We start from the raw sequence: 23,619 nt of genomic DNA, 5'->3' as shown, positions 1-23,619 counted from the left end.
AGTCTGTTGCCAGCAGATCTCACTGAAAATAAAAAACCTAACAAATACTTTCTTTACTAGAAGCTCAGGAGAGCCCCTAGTGTGCAACCAGCTCGAGCCGGGCACAGATTCTAACTGAGGTCTGGAGGAGGGGCATAGAGGGAGGAGCCAGTGCACACCAGTAGTCCTAATTCTTTCTTAGAGTGCCCAGTCTCCTGCGGAGCCCGTCTATTCCCCATGGTCCTTACGGAGTTCCCAGCATCCACTAGGACGTCAGAGAAATATATATATAAAAATAAATATATCTATCTATCTATCATAATATATTATAGTACATAGCATGGCTGCTGGTGACACACAGTGACATGATGTGAAGGGGACAGCAGGAGTATAATAGGGGCTGATGTCTCCTGATGTATGAGATACACCAGAGAGTGTGGGAAGGAGACTGGTCAGATCTCTGGGCTGGTAACACACAGTGACATGATGTGAAGGGGAGAGCAGGAGTATAATAGGGGCTGATGGCTCCTGACTACCCCACTGGGAAAATATACTTCTCTCATTAGTTTGTACGGACAGAGGAGGGTGTAGGATAAGAGATTGCTGTAGTGACTGAGCAAGGAGAATATGTAATAAGTGATTATTACTCACCGTTGCTGATATCTGTAGGAATTTTATCCTCCTTACACTGCTGATCACCCCTCACATACGTCTCTTCTTCTCCCTCCGTATCTACTACCTTCATATCAGTCATATACGTCTCTTCTTCTCCCTCCGTATCTACTGCCTTCATATCAGTCACATACGTCTCTTCTTCTCCCTCTATATCTTCTGCCTTCATATCAGTCACATACGTCTCTTCTTCTCCCTCCGTATCGACTGCCTTCATATCAGTCACATACGTCTCTTCTTCTCCCTCTGTATCTCTTGTTTTAATATCAGACAGGTGTTCTAACTAAAAAAAAACCCCCCACTATAATGACATTTGCATACAGTCAGATAAAATGTAGGTGAAACAGTATAATACCACAACACCTTATACAGGGTGCATGTAAATCGTACGTATTCCTCCCACCTACCTGATCCTCCTGTGGGGTCCTGTGATTCTCCTCTGTACAATCCTGGGAATATAGAGGATGGGGACATCTCTCTGGGGTATCTCTGTTACTGGGCCCATCTGTAGGAGACACACAGTGACTGAGTACAGTGTATATATGTGATTATCAGATGATGTGTGTATATAGAGGCCCCCATACCTGCTCTCCCCTGTACAATACATGACAGTCTCCTCTTACCCAGTGATGTGAGGGTACGGTGATTCTCCATCATCACGTCCTTGTACAGACCCCTGTGTTCCTCTATATACTCCCCCTCCTGCATGGAGACATAGACAGTGACATCCTGACACCTTACATAAACCTGACACACAGCAATACAGTCGTCACCCAGACACGTCCCCTGGTGTTACTGTATAATGTCCCATTCCCAGCAGTCACCTCTCCAGTCATCATCCAAACACGTCCCCTGGTGTTACTGTATAATGCCCCATTCCCAGCAGTCACCTTTCCAGTCATCACCCAGTCACATCACCTGGTGTTACTGTATAATGTCCCATTCCCAGCAGTCACCTCTCCAGTCATCATCCAGACACATCCCCTGGTGTTACTGTATAATGTCCCATTCCCAGCAGTCACCTCTACAGTCATCACCCAGACACGTCCTCTGGTGTTCCTGTATAATGCCCCATTCCCAGCAGTCACCTCTCCAGTCATCACCCAGACACGAACCCTGGTGTTACTGTATAATGCCCCATTCCCAGCAGTCACCTCTCCAGTTATCACCCAGACACGTCCCCTGGTGTTACTGTATAATGCTCCATTCCCAGCAGTCACCTCTCCAGTCATCACCCATACACATCCCCTGGTGTTACTGTATAATGCCCCATTCCCAGCAGTCACCTCTCCAGTCAGCAGCTGAATGATCTTGTTGGCGAGTTCCAGGATTTTCTGGTCATTGTGTCTCTCATGTTTCAGTGAGTGAGGTTGAGGCACAGTGATGGGGCTCTGGGTCCTGCTCAGTCCCCCTGACACGCGGAGACGGCTGCTGGGTGTCTCATACTCACCGGATGTCTTCCTCACTACTGTGTAATCCTGTGTATTGGGGAAGACACCAACTATGAATACATATACTCCCAGATCCCCTCACCTCCCCAGTCATGTCCATGTATTATTACTATAGATATAAGTGATGTCAGTGTGACGTTCCCAGATCCCCTCACCTCCCCAGTCATGTCATTGTATTATTACTACAGATATGTGACGTCACTGTGATACTCCAAGAAACCCTCACCTCCCCAGTCATGTCCCTTTATTATTACTATAGATATAAGTGATGTCACTGTGACACTCACAGATCCCCTCACCTCTTCAGTCATGTCCCTGTATTATTACTATAGATATAAGTGACGTCACTGTGACACTCCCAGATCCCCTCCCTAGTCATGTCCCTGTATTATTACTATAGATATAAGTGATGTCACTGTGACTCTCCCAGATCCCCTCACCTCCCCAGTCATATCCCTGTATTATTACTATAGATATAAGTGATGTCACTGTGACACTCCCAGACTTCCTCGCCACCCCAGTCATGTCCCTGTATTATTACTATAGATATAAGAGACGTCACTGTGATGCTCCCAGATCCCCTCGCCTACCTAGTCATGTCCCTGTATTATTACTATAGATATAAGTGAGGTCACTGTGACACTCCCAGATCCCCTCACCTCCCCAGTCATGTCCCTGTATTATTACTATAGGTCAGGGACGTGCGGTGAGCAAAATGGCTCAGAGGGCACTGTCTATCACCAGAGCCAGATTTACATGCAATATATGAGCCAAAGGGTACATCTGGGCATTATACACATGTACAGCAGTATATACTGCTGGAAATGTGGTGAGTTTTGATCAGAGATGTGTGGAAAAGATAGCCAGGTGAGGCACTGCCTCCCCTGCCATAGACTTTTTACTCCAGAGTTTTGGCTATAAAAATTATTAGAATAATGCAAAGGAGATATTTCCAACAAATGCTTTGTATTTTTCATATACTTTATTCAGTCAAAACTCTGGTACAAATGTTAATATGAGAGGAAAGGCTCTGCCTCACCTGCCTCACCCCACCGCACGTCACTGCTATAGGTATAAATGATGTCACTGTGACACTCCCAGATCCTCTCACCTCCCCAGTCATGTCCCTGTATTATTACTATAGGTATAAATGATGTCACTGTGACACTCCCAGATCCCATCACCTCTCCAGTCAGCAGGTAGATGATCTCCAGGGTGATATTTATTATCCTCTCAGTCCTGTGACTTCCGTCCATGTCCATGCTTTGTGATAGATGAGAATACAGAACGTGTGACGTGTAATAAAGACTCTGGTTCCTCACAGCTGGAGAGTCTGGGAATAAATGTAATAGATATAACACACACATGACAGAGAAAACACATGTAACACAGACACATGACACTCCGTGACCACTAAGACACCCCCTCTGCCACTCCCCCACAGCCAGAGATCCCTGGTCAGCATCTGTCAGAGGTTTCTGTGCCCCATAAGGCTCCTCAGAGTCACACAGCGCTGTACTGTATAATGTTACCCCAATGCTCCTCCCATGTCCGGGGTCTTATTCCTCCCAGACACGTACTTGGTGCCAGTTGCTGCACAGGAATCAGTTACAGACACATGAACTAGGGATGTTGGGATTTTGTATTATATTTATTCCAGAACCTGAGAGGATTTGTGACTGTACCCAGGTCACACAGACAGGGGGGGAGGTGAGGGGAGAGGGGATCCGGATGGTAGATCGACAGTCAATAAGTCCACCACGATTGGTCGACATGGGAAAAAAGATTGACACAGGAAAAGGTCGACTTGACATTTTGATATTTTTTTAAAACTTTACAATCCACGTGGACTATGATTGGGAATAGTAACCTGGGAAGCGCAGTGAGCCATGCAAGGGGACCCGGTGCACTAATTGGGGTTCCTGGTGATGTTACAGAGAAAATGACACCAAGTTGTTTTTTTCAATGTTTAATGTGTTGACCTGTCCCGTGTTGGCCTTCTTCACTGTGTCGGCTTTTTCCGCATGTCGACCAATAGCTGTCAACCTATTGACTGTCGACCTTAAACAGGTCGACCCTTTCATTCATAACCAGGGGAGAGTACACAGGAGAGCAGAATGGGTGTAGATGTGGGGAGAGGGGAACTAAAGTAGGAAATCTGGGTGTACAGCGGAGGGTGACCACTCATTACTGTTATTATTACTCTGCTGCTATAGTAACAGGACACCACAGGCCGCCCCCACCCCTGTATAATACTAATAACAGGACACCACAGGCTGCTCCCCCTGAATAATAATAATAACAACAACAACAACAACAACAACAACAACAACAACAACAACAGGACACCAAAGGCCACTCCTCATGTATAATAATAATAACAACAAGACACCACAGGCTGCGCCCCCTGTATAATAATAATAATAGTAATAATAAGACACCACAGGCTGCTCCCCCTGTATAAGAATAATAGTAATAATAAGACACCACAGGCTGCTCCCCCTGAATAATAATAATATCATCATCATCATCAACAACAACAGGCTGCTCCCTCTTAATAATAATAATAATAATAATAATAAACCACAGGCTGCTCCCCCTGTATAATAATAATAATAATAATAATAATAGAACACCATAGGCTGCTCCACCTGGATAATAATTATAACAGGACACCAGAGGCTGCTCCCCCTGTATAACAACAACAACAACACTGTCAGGAATCGACTCACCACAGTGACATCTGTCCGTCGGTGCGGACTCCGTCCGGGGTTCCTACGTTCTGCTGTCATCTGCACCTCTGCCGCCAGACGTCATCCTGGGCCTAGGAACGCTCCTGTGACAGCGGGTGTGTGAGCAGGCCGCGTTCCCGCCGGGCCGCGGCATGGGCGCCGCCATGACAGTCTCCATCGGTCAGAGTACGGCGGCCAATCCGGTGCTTGGCCGCACCTCCTTTTCCCACTCCAACCAATGCCTGCACACCAGGGGGTATATCTGGAGCTGCAGGGTGAGCCTGTGGTTATCCTGAACTTTGTGTCACTCCTGCGACCCATGTGTCTGGATCTGGTACCTGTTCCTCCGTGTTCCTGGTTACCTGCCTATACCTCCGTGTTCCTGGTTACCTACCTGTGACTTTGTGCTCCAGGTTATCCTCTACAGCTCCGTCGAACTACAAGCCTCAGCAACACCTGCTTCTGTTTACAGGCTTCACACTAATCACCAACTCAGTGTGCTTCAGCCTAGCAGTAGAGACTCGCTCCAGGTGCATTCCATCTCCTCACCTGTGATGCAGCTTGCTTGCTGCTTGTGCCTCATCACCTGCACTGTGAACGTTGCCAGTCTCCTGCCTCTGCTACCAGGTTTGCTGTATGTTACCATTTCTGCTGGTTCCATGTTTTAAACTGCTCTGGTTCCCATACCAGATTATCATCTATCAAGTTATCATTCATCAGTTGTCATTCATCAGTTATCATTCATCCATTGTCATATCTCTGTTGCCATAGACTTTCAGCTTCCACGCTGTACCATTGACATTGCATTCCTTATTGTTTATTTCTGCTGCCTTTTGTGAACTTTGTGTTAATAAACATCATTGCGCCCATGCGCAGAAACTTAATCCAGCCTCCTCACTTTCTCCCTCCTACCTCCACTGACCCACTAGCGCCCCCTCCGGGGACAGGGACACAGACAAAACCAAGTCTGACAAACACCACACTACAGGCTACTCACCTTTTACCGTATCTGCTATGGGTGCTCCTCGGGTAACGCCAAGAACCATGGAATAATATTTACTTACATTAAGACATCTCAAAATAAGATTTTACTCACCGGTAAATCTATTTCTCGTAGTCGGTAGTGGATGCTGGGAACTTCGCAAGGACCATGGGGAATAGCGGCTCCGCAGGAGACTGGGCACAATCAAGAAAGCTTTAGTACTACCTGGTGTGCACTGGCTCCTCCCACTATGACCCTCCCCCAGACCTCAGTTATACCCCTTTCACACCGCAGCTTATACCCGGTATTTTGCCGTTTTAACTGGCTTCCTAAACGGGTCAAGCTGCGATGTGAAAGGGTCCCCTTCAATTTACCGTTTTCAAAATACCGGTATTTTGAAACGGTAAAAAAGAAGGGTCCTACCCGTTTCAGTCCCATTTCACTGTGCAGTGTGAAAGGGTCTGAAACGGTATTTGCAAGCCCCAGAAGATGATAGGCTGTCTCCATGTGTGATGTCACCAGCCACAACCAGGAAACAGCTTGGAAAACACAGGAGACGCATGAGAGAGTGGCTTTATAAACGTTTAAATGTGAAAAACACGGAAAAAAATGGCGTGGGGTCCCCCCTCCAAAGCATAACCAGCCTCGGGCTCTTCGAGCTGGTCCTGGTTCTAAAAATGCGGGGGGAAAATTGACAGGGGATCCCCCGTATTTTTAAAACCAGCACCGGGCTCTGCGCCTGGTGCTGGTGCAAAAAATACGGGGGACAAAACGAGTAGGGGTCCCCCGTATTTTTCACACCAGCATCGGGCTCCACTAGCTAAACAGATAATGCCACAGCCGGGGGTCACTTTTATGCCGTGCCCTGCGGCCGTGGCATTAAATATCCAACTAGTCACCCCTGGCCGGGGTACCCTGGGGGAGTGGGGACCCCTTCAATCAAGGGGTCCCCCCCCCAGCCACCCAAGGGCCAGGGGTGAAGCCCGAGGCTGTCCCCCCCCATCCAATGGGCTGCGGATGGGGGGGCTGATAGCCTTTGTTGTAAATGAAAAGATATTGTTTTTTCCAGTAGTACTACAAGTCCCAGCAAGCCTCCCCCGCAAGCTGGTACTTGGAGAACCACAAGTACCAGCATGCGGGAGAAAAACGGGCCCGCTGGTACCTGTAGTTCTAATGGAAAAAAAATACCCAAATAAAAACAGGACACAGACACCGTCGACAGTAAAACTTTATTACACACTGCCGACACACACATACTTACCTATGTTCACACGCCGACATCGGTCCTCTTCTCCATGTAGAATCCAGGGGTACCTGAAAATAAAAGATCAATATACTCACCTCAACCAGGCTCCAGAGATAAATCCACGTACTTGGAGAAAAAAACAAACCTGACAACCGACCACACGGACTGAAAGGGGTCCCATGCTGACACATGAGACCCCAATCCCCGAATGAGACCTGTCAGTGACAGCTGTCACAGAAAGGTCTCTTAAGCCAATCAGGAAGCGCTACTTCCGTGGCGCTCACCTGATTGGCTGTGCGCTGTCTGTGCTGTGACAGCGCATCGCACAGCTCCGTCCATTATATTCAATGGTGGGAACTTTGCGGCTAGCGGTGGGGTCACCCGCCGGTCAGCGGCTGACCGGCGGGTGACCCCACCGCTAGCCGCAAAGTTCCCACCATTGAAAGTAATGGAGCGGCTTTGCGATGCGCTGTCTGACAGCTCAGACAGTGCACAGCCAATCAGGTGAGCGCCACGGAAGTAGCGCGTCCTGATTGGCTGAAGGGACTTCAGTGACAGGAGTCACGTGATGTCCCGGCATTCGGGGAGAGGGGTCTCATGTGTCAGCATGGGACCCCTTTCGGTCCGCAGGTCCGGGTGTTCGTTTTCTTTTTTTGCCAAGTCCGTGGATTTATCTCTGGACCATGGCTGAGGTGAGTATATTGAACTTTTATTTTCAGGTACCCCTGGATTCTACATGGAGAAGAGGTCCGATGTCGGCGTGTGAACATAGGTAAGTATGTGTGTGTCGGCAGTGTGTAATAAAGTTTTACTGTCGACGGCGTCTGTGTCCTGTTTTTATTTGGGTCTTTTTTTTCCATTAGAACTACAGGTACCAGCGGGCCCGTTTTTCTCCCGCATTCTGGTACTTGTGGTTCTCCAAGTACTAGCTTGCGGGGGAGGCTTGCTGGGACTTGTAGTACTACTGGAAAAAACAATATCTTTTCATTTACAACAAAGGCTATCAGCCCCCCCATCCGCAGCCCATTGGATGGGGGGGGACAGCCTCGGGTTTCACCCCTGGCCCTTGGGTGGCTGAGGGGGGGGACCCCTTGATTGAAGGGGTCCCCACTCCCCCAGGGTACCCCGGCCAGGGGTGACTAGTTGGATATTTAATGCCACGGCCGCAGGGCACGGCATAAAAGTGACCCCCGGCTGTGGCATTATCTGTCCAGCTAGTGGAGCCCGATGCTGGTGTGAAAAATACGGGGGACCCCTACTCGTTTTGTCTCCGTATTTTTTGCACCAGCACCAGGCGCAGAGCCCGGTGCTGGTTTTAAAAATACGGGGGATCCCCTGTCAATTTTTCCCCCTTTTTTTAGAACCAGGACCAGCTCGAAGAGCCCGAGGCTGGTTATGCTTTGGAGGGGGGACCCCACGCCATTTTTTTCCTGTATTTAACCATTCCATCTAAAAAAAATAATAATAATTTTAAAAAATATATAAATAATACTTGTGCCTCCAAAAAAGACATACCAAGTACCTAATCCCATCTAATAAAAATAGATATGCTTCAAGCTGCTGGGTTCCATCGTACGACTATCCAAATTATTAATAATGAATTAATTAGTGATTAATAATAATGTGTGGGCCAGAAAAGTCCATTTATAATGACAACCACTGTTTTCTATGGGTGAAACGGGTTCAGTGTGAAAGGTACCAAAACGGGAATGAAATGGTAATTTACTGGTTACAACATGAGATGTGAAAGGGGTTTAACTGCTCAGACCCGTTTTAAGAACCGTTTCAAATACCATTTCAAAAGCAGGTTTTGCGATGTGAAAGCAGCATTAGGATACTGTGCCCGGAAGAGCTGACACAATAAGGAAGGATTTTGAAACCCGGGTAAGACTCATACCAGCCACACCAATCACACCGTATAACTCGTGATACTATACCCAGTTAAAAGTATGAACTATAACTGAGCCTCTCAACAGATGGCTCATAACAATAACCCTTTAATTAAGCAATAACTATGTACAAGTATTGCAGACACTCCGCACTTGGGATGGGCGCTCAGCATCCACTACGGACTACGAGAAATAGATTTACTGGTGAGTAAAATCTTATTTTCTCTGACGTCCTAGTGGATGCTGGGAACTCCGTAAGGACCATGGGGATTATACCAAAGCTCCCAAACGGGCGGGAGAGTGCGGATGACTCTGCAGCACCGAATGAGAGAACTCAAGGTCCTCCTTAGCCAGGGTATCAAATTTGTAGAATTTAGCAAACGTGTTTGCCCCCGACCAAGTAGCAGCTCGGCAAAGTTGTAAAGCCGAGACCCCTCGGGCAGCCGCCCAAGAAGAGCCCACCTTCCTTGTGGAATGGGCTTTTACAGATTTAGGATGCGGCAGTCTAGCCGCAGAATGCGCCAGCTGAATTGTGCTACAAATCCAGCGAGCAATAGTCTGCTTAGAAGCAGGAGCACCCAGCTTGTTGGGTCCATACAGGATAAATAGCGAATCAGTTTTCCTGACTCTAGCCATCCTGGAAACATACATTTCCAGGGCCCTGACTACGTCCAGCAACTTGGAATCCTCCAAGTCCCTAGTTGCCGCAGGCACCACAATAGGTTGGTTCAAATGAAAAGCTGATACCACCTTAGGGAGAAACTGTGGACGAGTCCTCAATTCTGCCCTATCCATATCGAAAATCAGATAAGGGCTTTTACACGACAAAGCCGCCAATTCTGACACACGCCTGGCCGAAGCCAAGGCCAATAGCATGACCACCTTCCACGTGAGATATTTTAAATCCACGGTTTTAAGTGGTTCAAACCAATGTGATTTTAGAAAATCCAACACCACATTGAGATCCCAAGGTGCCACTGAAGACACAAAAGGTGGCTGAATATGCAGCACTCCCTTTACAAAAGTCTGAACTTCAGGCAGTGAAGCCAGTTCTTTCTGGAAGAAAATCGACAGCGCCGAAATCTGGACCTTTATGGAACCCAATTTTAGGCCCATAGTCACTCCTGACTGTAGGAAGTGCAGAAATCGACCCAGCTGAAATTCCTCTGTTGGGGCCTTCCTGGCCTCACACCACGCAACATATTTTCGCCATATGCGGTGATAATGGTTTGCCGTTACTTCTTTCCTAGCTTTAATCAGCGTAGGAATGACTTCCTCCGGAATGCCCTTTTCCTTTAGGATCCGGTGTTCAACCGCCATGCCGTCAAACGCAGCCGCGGTAAGTCTTGGAACAGACAGGGCCCCTGTTGTAGCAGATCCTGTCTGAGCGGCAGAGGCCAAGGGTCCTCTGATAACATTTCTTGAAGTTCTGGGTACCAAGCTCTTCTTGGCCAATCCGGAACCACGAGAATCGTCCTTACTCCTTGCCTTCTTATTATTCTCAGTACCTTTGGTATGAGAGGTAGAGGAGGGAACACATAAACCGACCGGTACACCCACGGTGTCACTAGAGCGTCCACAGCTATCGCCTGAGGGTCCCTTGACCTGGCGCAGTATCTTTGTAACTTTTTGTTGAGGCGAGACGCCATCATGTCCACCTGTGGCCTTTCCCAACGGTTTACCAGCATTTGGAAGACTTCTGGATGAAGTCCACACTCTCCCGGGTGGAGGTCGTGCCTGCTGAGGAAGTCTGCTTCCCAGTTGTCCACTCCCGGTATGAACACTGCTGACAGTGCTATCACGTGATTTTCCGCCCATCGGAGAATCTTTGTGGCTTCTGCCATCGCCATCCTGCTTCTTGTGCCGCCCTGTCGATTTATATGGGCGACTGCCGTGATGTTGTCTGATTGAATCAATACCGGCTGGTTTTGAAGCAGGGGTCTTGCATGACTTAGGGCATTGTAAATGGCCCTTAGTTCCAAAACATTTATGTGTAGGGAAATCTCCTGATTTGACCATAGGCCCTGGAAGTTTTTTCCCTGTGTGACTGCCCCCCAGCCTCGAAGGCTGGCATCCGTGGTCACCAGGACCCAGTCCTGTATGCCGAATCTGCGGCCCTCTAGAAGATGAGCACTCTGCAGTCACCACAGCAGAGACACTCTGGTCCTTGGAGACGGGGTTATCAACCGATGCATCTGAAGATGCGATCCGGACCACTTGTCCAACAGGTCCCACTGAAAAGTTCTTGCATGGAACCTGCCGAATGGAATTGCTTCGTAGGAAGCTACCATTTTTCCCAGGACTCGCGTGCAGTGATGCACCGAAACCTGTTTTGGTTTCAGGAGGCCTCTGACTAGAGAGGACAGCTCCTTGGCTTTCTCCTCCGGGAGAAACACCTTCCTCTGTTCTGTGTCCAGAACCATCCCCAGGATCAGTAGATGCGTCGTAGGAACCAGCTGTGACTTTGGAATGTTTAGAATCCAACCGTGCTGTTGTAGCACTTCCCGAGATAGTGCTACCCCGACCAACAACTGCTCCTTGGACCTCGCCTTTATCAGGAGATCGTCCAAGTATGGGATAATTAAAACTCCCTTTTTCCGAAGGAGAATCATCATTTCGGCCATTACCTTGGTAAATACCCTCGGTGCCGTGGACAGGCCAAACGGCAGCGTCTGGAATTGGAAATGACAATCCTGTACCACAAATCTGAGGTACTCCTGGTCAGGATGGTAAATGGGGACATGTAGGTAAGCATCCTTGATGTCCAGGGATACCATGTAATCGCCCTCGTCCAGGCTTGCAATAACCGCCCTGAGCGATTCCATCTTGAACTTGAATTTTTTGATATATGTGTTCAAGGATTTCAAATTTAAAATGGGTCTCACCGAACCGTCCGGTTTCGGTACCACAAACATTGCGGAATAGTAACCCCATCCTTGTTGAAGTAGGGGCACCTTGACTATCACCTGCTGGTAATACAGCTTGTGAATTGCCTCTAGCACAGCCTCCCTGCCTGAGGGAGTTGTCGGCAAGGCAGATTTGAGGAAACGGCGGGGGGGAGACGCCTCGAATTCCAGCTTGTAGCCCTGAGATACTACTTGAAAAATCCAGGGATCCACCTGTGAGCGAGCCCACTGATCGCTGAAATTTTTGAGACGGGCCCCCACCGTACCTGGCTCCGCCTGTGGAGCCCCACCGTCATGCGGCGGACTTGGAGGAAGCGGGGGAGGCCTTTTGCTCCTGGGAACCGGCTGTTTGTTGCAGCTTTTTCCCCCTACCTCTGCCTCTGGGCAGAAAGGACGCGCCTCTTCCCCGCCTGCTTTTCTGGGGCCGAAAGGACTGTATCTGATAATACGGTGCTTTCTTAGGCTGTGAGGGAACATGGGGCAAAAATGCTGACTTCCCAGCTGTTGCTGTGGAAACCAGGTCTGAGAGACCATCCCTGAATAACTCCTCACCCTTATAAGGCAAAACTTCCATGTGCCTTTTAGAATCTGCATCCCCTGTCCACTGCCGAGTCCATAAGCCTCTCCTGGCAGAAATGGACATTGCACTTATTTTAGATGCCAGCCGGCAAATATCCCTCTGTGCATCTCTCATGTATAAGACTGCGTCTTTTATATGCTCTATGGTTAGCAATATAGTGTCCCTGTCTAGGGTGTCAATATTTTCCGACAGGGAATCTGACCACGCAGCTGCAGCACTGCACATCCATGCTGAAGCAATAGCTGGTCTCAGTATAATGCCTGAGTGTGTATACACAGACTTCAGGATAGCCTCCTGCTTTCTATCAGCAGGCTCTTTTAGGGCGGCCGTATCCGGAGACGGTAGTGCCACCTTCTTTGACAAGCGTGTGAGCGCTTTATCCACCCTAGGGGGTGTCTCCCAACGTGACCTATCCTCTGGCGGGAAAGGGTACGCCATTAGTAACCTTTTAGAAAAAGGTTTATCGGGGGAAGCCCACGCTACTTCACACACTTCATTCAATTCTTCAGAAGGGGGAAAAACCACTGGTAGTTTTTTCTCCCCAAACATAATACCCTTTTTTGTGGTACCTGGGGTAATATCAGAAATGTGTAAAACATTTTTCATTGCCTCAATCATGTAACGAGTGGCCCTATTGGACATTACATTAGTCTCTTCGTCGTCGACACTGGTATCAGTATCCGTGTCGACATCTGTGTCTGCCATCTGGGGTAGCGGGCGTTTTAGAGCCCCTGATGGCCTTTGAGACGCCTGGGCAGGCACGAGCTGAGAAGCCGGCTGTCCCGCATTTGGCATGTCGTCAAATTTTTTTATGTAAGGAGTCGACACTTTCACGTAATTCCTTCCATAAGTCCATCCACTCAGGTGTCCGCCCCGCAGGGGGTGACATCACATGTATAGGCATCTTCTTCGCCTCCACATAAGCCTCCTCATCAAACATGTCGACACAGCCGTACCGACACACCGCACACACACGGAATGCTCTGAGAGAGGACAGGACCCCACAAAGCCCTTTGGGGAGACAGAGAGAGAGAGAGTATGCCAGCACACACCAGAGCGCTATATAATACAGGGACTAACTGAATTATATCCCCTATAGCTGCTATATATATATATATATATATATATATATATATATATACACACATGCACACTGCGCCTAAATTTAGTGGCCCCCCCTCTCTTTTTAACCCTTCTTTAGTTTATAGACCGCAGGGGAGAGCCAGGGAGCTTCCTTCCAGCGGAGCTGTGAGGGAGACATGGCGCCAGTGTGCTGAGGGAGATAGCCCCGCCCCTTTTTCGGCTGACTTCTCCCGCGTTTTTGAAACTCTGGCAGGGGTATTAATTTACACCTATATAGCCTCTGGGGCTATATATGGTGTAGATTTGCCAGCCAAGGTGTGTAATATTGCCCTCAGGGCGCCCGCCCCCCCCCCCCCCAGAAGTCTTCTGCCGCCGATTTTCCGGACCATCTTCATGCTTCTGGCTCTGTAAGGGGGACGGCGGCACGGCTCCGGGAACGAACACCAAGGACGGGTCCTGCGGTCGATCCCTCTGGAGCTAATGGTGTCCAGTAGCCTAAGAAGCCCAAGCTAGCTGCAAGCAGGTAGGTTCGCTTCTTCTCCCCTTAGTCCCTCGCTGCAGTGAGTCTGTTGCCAGCAGATCTCACTGTAAAATAAAAAACCTAAAATATACTTTCTTTCTAGGAGCTCAGGAGAGCCCCTAGTGTGCATCCAGCTCGGCCGGGCACAAGATTCTAACTGAGGTCTGGAGGAGGGTCATAGTGGGAGGAGCCAGTGCACACCAGGTAGTCCTAAAGCTTTCTTTAGTTGTGCCCAGTCTCCTGCGGAGCCGCTATTCCCCATGGTCCTTACGGAGTTCCCAGCATCCACTAGGACGTCAGAGAAAAACACTTATTCATTCCCCTTACATTATTTGTCATGTTTGCTCCTTACAGTAATACCCATTACACATTATGCCACACAACGTAAAGCCTATCACACATAATGCCACACACCATAATGTCCCTTATACATTATGCCCACATAAGTGCCAGTTACACATAATTCACCCAGTATAGTGCCAGATACACATAATGCACCCAGTATAATGCCAGATACACATAATGCACCCAGAATAATGCCAGACACACATAATGCACCCAGTATAATGCCAGACACACATAATGCACCCAGTATAATGCCAGATACACATAATGCACCCAGTATAATGCCAGATACACATAATGCACCCAGTATAATGCCAGATACACATAATGCACCCAGTATAATGCCAGATACACATAATGCACCCAGTATAATGCCAGATACACATAATGCACATAGTATAGTACCATTTTCATATATTCCCTGTATTGTGCCAGATACACATAATGCACCCAGTATAGTGCCAGATACACATAATGCACCCAGTATAGTGCCAGTTACACATAAAGCACCCAGTATAATGCCAGATACACATAATGCACCCAGTAGAATGTCAGTTACACATAATGCACCCAGTATAGTGCGTTACACATAATGCACATTAGTATAGTGACAGTTATATATAATATTCCCAGTATAGTGCCAGATACACGTAATGCACCCAGTATGCAAGATACACATAATGCACCCAGTATGCCAGATACACATAATGCACCCAGTATAACACCAGATACACATAATGCACCCAGTATAGTGCCAAATACACATAATGCACCCAGTATAGTGCAAGTTACACATAATGCACATTAGTATAGTGAAAGTTATATATAATATTTCCAGTATAGTGCCAAATACACATAATGCACCTAGTATAATGCCAGATACACATAATGCACCCAGTGTAATGCCAGATACACATAATGCCCACAGTATAATACCAGTTACACATAATGCACATAGTATAGTACCATTTTCATATATTCCCTGTATTGTGCCAGATACACATAATGCACCCAGTATAGTGCCAGATACACATAATGCACCCAGTATAGTGCCAGTTACACATAAAGCACCCAGTATAATGCCAGATACACATAATGCACCCAGTATAATGTCAGTTACACATAATGCACCCAGTATAGTGCGTTACACATAATGCACATTAGTATAGTGACAGTTATATATAATATTCCCAGTATAGTGCCAGATACACGTAATGCACCCAGTATGCAAGATACACATAATGCACCCAGTATGCCAGATACACATAATGCACCCAGAATAATGCCAGACACACATAATGCACCCAGAATAATGCCAGACACACATAATGCACCCAGTATAATGCCAGATACACATAATATCCCCAGTATAGTGCCAGATTCACGGAATGTACCCAGTATAGTGCCAGATTCTCATAATCAGTGGTGCAAGTATAACGGTAAGGGCAGGTACGGTGTATTGTTATAAGACTGGCAGCTGGTACACCATACAACCCAACCACTTTGCAGTTGCCCACTATTAGTACTGCTCCGCCGAGTGCTGTACTCTGTGATGTGGAAGTTACAACAGAGCAAGGGCTGCTGGGAGCTGTGATGATTCTCCCTGTTCTGCGGCTGCCATCCCCGAAGAGGCGCATGCTATCGCTGTGCAGTATATACATATGTGGCACAGAGATGAGAGTGGCTGGCTGCTAGGGAGAAGGCTGACATGAGAGACACAGTGAAGGAGGGTGGCGGCTCTAAGCCTAGAGACACAGGGGGTAATTCTGCTGCAATAACGAGATTTATGGTAAGAACTTACCGTTGTTAAATCTCTTTCTGAGAGGTACACTGGGCTCCACAAGGAATGGACAATGGGGTGTAGAGTAGGCTCTTGATCCGAGGCACCAACAGGCTCAAAAGCTTTGACTGTTCCCCAGAAGCACAGCGCTGCCTCCTCTATAACCCCGCCCCTTCGCACAGGAGCTCAGTTTTCAGTTAACCAGCCCAATGCAGTAGCAGGATAAGAGACGACATCAGTTAGTAGCCACATAAACCACACTCTCACGACAGGAAAAGTGTCAGTGGCTAATGCCATACCAACCCAAAGAAGCTAAATGCGTCAGGGTGGGCGCCTTGTGGAGCCCAGTGTACCTTGCAGAAAGAGATTTAACAAAGGTAAGTTCTTACCATAAATCTCGTTTTCTGCTGCACTGTACACTGGGCTCCACAAGGAGTGGACAATAGGGATGTCCTAAAGCAGTTCCTTATGGGAGGGGACAAACTGTAGCGGGCACAAGAACCCGGCATCCAAAGGAAGCATCCTGGGAAGCGGCAGTATCAAAGGCATAGAACCTTATGAACGTGTTCACTAAGGACCACGTAGCCGCCTTGCACAATTGTTCAAGGGTCGCACCACGGCGGGCTGCCCAAGAAGGTCCCACAGACCGAGTAGAATGGGCAGTAATGTGAGCAGGAGCTGACAGACCAGCCTTCACATAAGCATGTGCAATCACCATTCTAATCCAGCTGGCCAAAGTCTGCTTGTGAGCAGGCCAGCTACATTTGTGAAATCCAAACAAAACAAAGAGAGAATCAGATTTCCTAATGGAAGCAGTTCTCTTCACATAGATACGGAGAGCCCATACCACATCCAAAGACCGCTCTTTGGGAGACAAGTCAGGAGAAGCAAGGGCCGGAACCACAATCTCCTGATTAAGGTGGAATGAAGAAACCACCTTAGGTAAATATCTGGGACAAGTCCTAAGGACCGCCCGGTCACGGTGAAATATCAGATGAGGTGAGCTACAAGACAGAGCACCCAAATCCGACACTCTTCTAGCTGAGGCAATATCCATCAGAAACACCACCTTAAGGGAAAGCCACTTAAGGTCAGCTGAACCAAGAGGCTCAAATGGAGGTTCTTGCAACGCTTCCAAAACCACCGACAAGTCCCAAGGAGCCACAGGCGGGACATAGGGAGGTTGGATACGCAACACACCCTGAGTAAAGGTATGAACATCAGGTAAGGTTGCAATTTTTCTATGAAACCACACCGACAAGGCAGAAATATGAACCTTGAGGGAGGCCAGCCGCAAGCCTAAGTCTAGGCCCTGCTGAAAGAAAGCTAAAAGCTTTGCAGTACTAAATTTGGAAGCATCATGATTGTTAGATGTAAGAATGCCAGACCCTATGGTAAATCCGAGCAGAAGCCGGTTTCCGGGCCCGCAACATAGTTTTAATGACCGCCTCAGAAAAAACTTTAGACCTCAAGACGGAAGCTTCAAGAGCCATGCCGTCAAAAACAGCCGGGCCAGGTCCTGGTAGACACAAGGGCCCTGAACGAGGAGGTCTGGGCATTGTGGAAGTAGTATTGGATACTCTGACGAAAGGCCCTGTAGGTCTGAGAACCAGTGCCGTCTGGGCCTTGCTGAAGCTATAAGAAGCAGGATTTCTCCTTCCTGCTTGAACTTCCGAATCACCCTGGGCAGAAGTGAAACTGGATAAAACACGTATGGCAGCCGAAACTTCCATGGCACCGCCAGCGCATCCATGAATGCTGCTTGAAGATCCCTTGTCCTTGCTCCGAAGACCGGAACCTTGTGATTGTGTTTCGAGACGCCATCAGATCCACGTCTGGAAGGCCCCACCTCTCCACGAGGAGTTGAAACACTTCTGGATGAAGGCCCCACTCTCCGGCGTGTACGTCCTGACGACTGAGAAAGTCCGCTTCCCAATTCAGGATTCCCGGAATGAATATTGCCGATATCGCCAGTAGATGGCGTTCCGCCCATTGAAGAATCCGTGATACTTCCTTCATTGCCATGCGGTTTCGAGTGTCGCCTTGATGATTTATGTAAGCCACTGTGGTGGCGTTGTCCGACTGTATCTGAACAGGGAGGTTCTGTATTAAATGCTGGGCTAGGTTCAACGAGTTGAAGACCGCCCGCAATTCCAGAATGTTGATCGGGAGGAGAGACTCCTCCTTTGTCCACCGTCCCTGAAGGGAGTGTTACTCCAACACCGCGCCCCAACCCCTCAGACTGGCATCTGTTGTCAACAGTACCCAGTTGGGTATCCAGAAGGGACGGCCCCTGCACAGTTGTTGGTCCTGGAGCCACCAGCACAGCGACAGACGGAACTCCGGAGTTAAGGAGATCATGCGAGATCTGATCCGGTGAGGCAGGCCGTCCCACTTGGCCAGAATCAGACTCTGAAGGGGGCGCAAATGAAATTGAGCATACTCCACTATGTTGAATGCTGACACCATGAGGCCCAGCACCTGCATTGCCGAATTAATTGACACTTGCGGACGAGAGAGGAAACAATGAATCCTGTCCTGAAGTTTCAGGACCTTCTCCTGAGACGAGAACAACCGCTGGTTGTGAGTGTCCAATAGCGCTCCCAGATGCACCATGCACTGAGCAGGGATCAGGGAGGATTTCTTCCAGTTGATTAGCCACCCGTGGGCTTGCATAAACTGGATCCTCAGATCTAGGTGACATAGGAGAATTTCTGGGGAATTTGCCAGGATCAACAAGTCGTCTAGATACGGAAGGATCCTGACCCCTTGACGACGGAGTACCGCCGTCATAACCATTATAACCTTGGTGAAGACTCGCGGAGCCGTTGTTAAACCAAAGGGTAGTGCCCGAAACTGGTAGTGGAGGTTGCCAACCGCAAACCTCAGGTATTGCTGATGAGACACTGCTATAGGAACATGCAGGTAAGCATCCTGTATATCCATGGAGACCATATAATCCCCAGGCTCCAAGGCCAGAACTATAGAGCGAAGGGTTTCCATACGGAACTTGGAGACTCTCACAAACTTGTTCAGGGCCTTGAGGTTGAGAATGGGTCGGGAGGACCCATTCAGTTTCGGGACTAGAAACAGCGGAGAATAGTACCCCTGGCCTCTCTGAGCAAGAGGCACCTGTACTACGACTACTGTGTCCAGGAGGGTCTGTACCATCGAATGTAGAGTCTTTGCCTTTATCTGGTCTGAAGGGACGTCTGTCAGGCAAAATCGATGAGGGGGACGGTTTTTGAAGGCTATGGCGTAACCTTAAGTAACGACTTCCCATACCCAGGCATCTGTAGTGGTCCTCAACCATTCCTGGGTATACCCTAGAAGCCGGCCCCCGACCCTTGGGTCCCCCCAGGGGGAGGCCCGCCCCATCATGTGGCAGGCTTATCAGTTTTGGAAGCTGGCTGACGGGCAGCCCAGGCTCTTTTGGGCTTTGGCTTACCAGGTTTGGAAGTGCGGGCCCGTTTGTGGTACGCCTGACCTTTTGCTTTACCTGAAGGATGGAAAAGACGAAAGGAAGTACTTTTAGCCTTCGACGCTGAAGGAGCAGTACTTGTTAGACACGCAGTTTTGGCAGTAGCCAAATCAGCCACTATCTTATTTAGGTCCTCTCCGAACAGGATATTTCCCTTGAAAGGGAGCACCTCCAGGGTTTTTCTAGAATCCAGATCCACAGATCAGGATCTCAGCCACAAAATCCGGCGAGCCAGGACTGATGTAGTAGAAGCCTTGGCCGCCAGAATACTGGCATCGGAAGCTGCCTCTTTGATATAGTGAGAAGCTGTGACAATATAGGACAAGCATTGTCTAGCATGGTCAGAGGAGACTTCAGCTTCTAACTCCTGGACCCACGCTACAATGACCTCTGCAGCCCATGTTGCTGCAATAGTGGGCCTGTGTGCAGCACCCGTGAGGGTGTAAATCGCTTTCAAACAACCCTCCACACATTTATCCGTAGGCTCCTTAAGAGAGGTGACGGTAGTGACAGGTAGTGCTGAGGAGACCACCATCCGCGCCACATGCGAGTCCACTGGAGGAGAGGTCTCCCAATTTTTAGTCAGCTCTGGCGCGAGGGGATAGCGAGCAAGCAGCTTTTTGTGAGGCACAACCTTCTTGCCTGTATTTTCCCAGGATTCCAGACGTATATCAACCAGGTGATCAGAGTGAGGTAAAACTTGTTTAACCACCTTCTGACGCTTAAACCTATCTGGTTTCTTAGGAGGGACAGATGGCTCGGAATCATCCGTAATCTGTAAAATTAGCTTAATGGCCTCCAAGAGATCAGGAACATCCACTTGTGAGCCACTATCCCCATCAGTATTGTCAGTATCAGAATCTGTGGGGTCAGCGTAAACGCCATCTTCATTAGACGAGGTGTCAGGGACAACAGTGGATTGTGAGGAAGTAATGGCCGCTTAGAGGACCCCTTGGTCTTAGGCTGGCGAGGGTTAGACTTCTTAGTAGTCAGGGAATGGTTCAATTGCTGTAACTGAGTGGACAAGATATCTGCCCACGGAGGGTTAGCTGCGGGGACCATGTACGGTTGGACCGCCATAGGAGGTCCCATAGGTGGCGTTAGTTTAGTAACTAGAATAGTCAGCAGTGGTTCCGGTATGAATGGTCGACCATGTTATGGTCGACAGTCATTAGGTTGACATTGATATGGGCGACATGGACACATGGTCGACATGAAAATGGTCGACACATGAAAAGGTCGACATGAGTTTTTTTGGTGTCGTTTTTTGCGTAAAGTGACTGGGAACCCCAATTAGTGCACCGCTTCGCTCGCCATGCATCGGGCATGGTGCCTTTGCTCCGCTACCGCTTTGCTCGGCACAGATTACCGTTCCAATCGTAGTCCACGTGGATCGTAAAGTATGGAAAAGTTCCCCAAAACAAAAAAAAGTTAATACTCATGTCGACCTTTTCACGTGTCGACCATTTGCATGTGTCGATCATGTGTCCATGTCGACCATGTCAATATCGACCTAATGACTGTCGACCATAACATGGTCGACCATGTGAACGGATACCGTCAGCAGTGTGGAGAAGGTAGCCCACGGCGGTTCATTCTGGACCCCCATTGCCACAGTTCCACTGGGGGGCAAGGAACACCCAGAACCAGAGACCTTGGCTGCTATATTTTCCTCAAAGGTATCTGTGGCTTCAGCACCACTGGCAGTGTGTTCCGCTACAGAACCGTTACCCTCATCAGCAGACATGTTATATAACGTGCAGTATAAGGTAACACAGTCCAATATTTCAGCAGCACAATACCTAACCCAAGCCCCTGCGCAGTGTAGTCAGCACCGACAGGGATTCAGGAGAGATACGGTGACTAGAATCACAGAGAAAAATACAACTAAAGTATATCTTGTGAATATCCTATATTACACTATAATAACCTGACGCAACTAGCCCCCACAGGTTACAGAATATAGAGATGGCAAGCTGAGTGAAAGACACGAAGTGGACGTCAACCAGCAGGACAATGCACACACATATAGTCACAGTTTGTACAATGCAGAGGTTATTACTAACAATAATACTGCACTGGACTAGCTTATATATATAGCTATGTAATCAATAGATATAACACTGCACAGTAAGAACCGGATGTATATCACAGGGTACTTGTACTAAATAACCCTGACCAAATGCACTTTTTCTTAATTATCACTGTCTAAATGACATGTAGAATACTTAAGTGTCTTGTAAAGTCACAGCGCTGACTATCAGGCGGCTTTACATAGGAGGATTTGCCCAAGCAGTCCCAGGAACAGTGTAGCTGAGAGAAATGGCGCCCAAACACTGACAGGGAGTGAGGGAGAGACAGATATGCCGCTCCAGGGAGGGAACATTTACTGCAAATGGCGCCCTGGGGCTGGGGGAGTGGCTCCAGGTCTAAGCCTTATCCCCATGCTGGACTTAACCACCGGTACTGTGGGCCTAAAGAAAAAATAGGATTTTAATACCTACCGGTAAATCCTTTTCTCTGAGTCCGTAGAGGATGCTGGGGTTATCAATAGAACCATGGGGTATAGACGGGATCCGCAGGAGACATGGGCACTTTAAGACTTTTAAGGGGCGTGACCTGGCTCCTCCCTCTATATCCCTCCTCTAGACTCAGTATAGGAACTGTGCCCAGGGAGACGGACATTACGAGGAAAGGAATTATGAATTTAATTTAAGGTGAGCAGCAAACCAGCTCACGCCACAGTGTGCCGTACAACATGGCATTCCATAGAACACGAGCTAACGGCACCAACAAAGTCAGCAAAGGCTGAACAAAAAAACGGAACACAACATGTGTTCGACCAATTTAACAATGTCAGCAACAGGCTGACAACATAAATAACCACACCACAAGTGTGCAACCAGAACGAGCAACTACAGATACAGGACGCACTGGGACGGGCGCCCAGCATCCTCTACGGACTCATAGAAAAGGATTTACCGGTAGGTATTAAAATCCTATTTTATCTTTCGTCCTAGAGGATGCTGGGGTCATCAATAGAACTATGGGGTTATACCAAAGCTCTAGAACGGGCGGGAGAGTGCAGATGACTCTGCAGCACCGATTGACCAAACTTGAGGTCATCATCGGCCAAGGCATCAAACTTATAAAACTTATCAAAAGTGTTTGATCCCGACCAAGTAGCAGCTCGGCAAAGTTGCAATGCCGAGACACCCCGGGCACCCGCCCAGATCGTGCCCACTTTCCTAGTGGAATGGGCCTTCACCGATTTCGGTAATGGCAATCCAGCCGTGGAATGAGCCTGCTGATCCGTCTGACAGATCCAGTGGGCAATGGTCTGCTTGGAAGCAGGACACCAAATCTTATTGGGAGCATACAGGACAAACAGAGACTCTGTTTTCCTAATCTGAGCCGTTCTGGCGACATACATTTTCAAAGCTCTGACCACATCCAGAGACTTTGATTCAGCCAAAGCGCCAGTAGCCACTGGCACCACTATAGGTTGGTTAATATGAAAAGAGGAAACCACCTTCCGCAGAAACTGTTGCCGAGTTCTCAACTCAGCTCAATCTTCATGGAAGATCAAATAAGGGCTTGTGAGACAAGGCCGCCAATTCGGACAACCGCCTTGCGGATGCCAAGGCCAACAAAATGACCACTTTCCAAGTGAGGAATTTCAATTCTACCTTAAGTAAAGGTTCAAACCAATGGGATTGAAGGAACTGTAACACCACGTTAAGGTCCCAAGGTGCCACAGGGGGCACAAAAGGAGGTTGGATGTGCAACACCCCTTTTACAAACGTCTGCACCTCAGTAAATGTGAGGCCTGTTTCTGAAAGAAAACCGACAAAGCAGAAATCTGTACTTTAATTGAGCCCAATTTAAGGCCCGCATCCACTCCAGCTTGTAGAAAGTGGAGAAAGCGTCAAAAGGTTAAACTTCTCCGCAGGAGCTTTCTTGGACTTGCACC

The 23,619-nt window shown here is 48.4% G+C and overlaps 1 protein-coding gene across 1 annotated transcript in view; it reads right to left on the bottom strand.

The window, feature by feature from the left end:
- The window catches only part of LOC134984098 (oocyte zinc finger protein XlCOF6-like), a 108,138-nt gene that overhangs the window by 72,789 nt on the left and 11,730 nt on the right, over positions 1 to 23,619 (bottom strand). The window contains exons 2-6 of the mRNA XM_063949730.1: positions 3,287 to 3,435; positions 1,938 to 2,129; positions 1,275 to 1,353; positions 1,059 to 1,156; positions 631 to 934 (exon numbers count right to left, since the gene is read on the bottom strand). Of these exons, the coding sequence (XP_063805800.1) occupies positions 631 to 934; positions 1,059 to 1,156; positions 1,275 to 1,353; positions 1,938 to 2,129; positions 3,287 to 3,364 (751 nt within the window). The 5' untranslated portion in view covers positions 3,365 to 3,435. The remainder of the gene's footprint in view (positions 1 to 630; positions 935 to 1,058; positions 1,157 to 1,274; positions 1,354 to 1,937; positions 2,130 to 3,286; positions 3,436 to 23,619) is intronic.

The sequence above is a fragment of the Pseudophryne corroboree genome (genome assembly GCF_028390025.1).
Source record: "Pseudophryne corroboree isolate aPseCor3 chromosome 3 unlocalized genomic scaffold, aPseCor3.hap2 SUPER_3_unloc_35, whole genome shotgun sequence".
Classification (NCBI taxonomy): Eukaryota; Metazoa; Chordata; class Amphibia; order Anura; family Myobatrachidae; genus Pseudophryne; species Pseudophryne corroboree.
The sequence above is the reverse complement of the archived record's forward strand: the minus strand, read 5'-3'. Positions and strand labels throughout refer to the sequence as shown.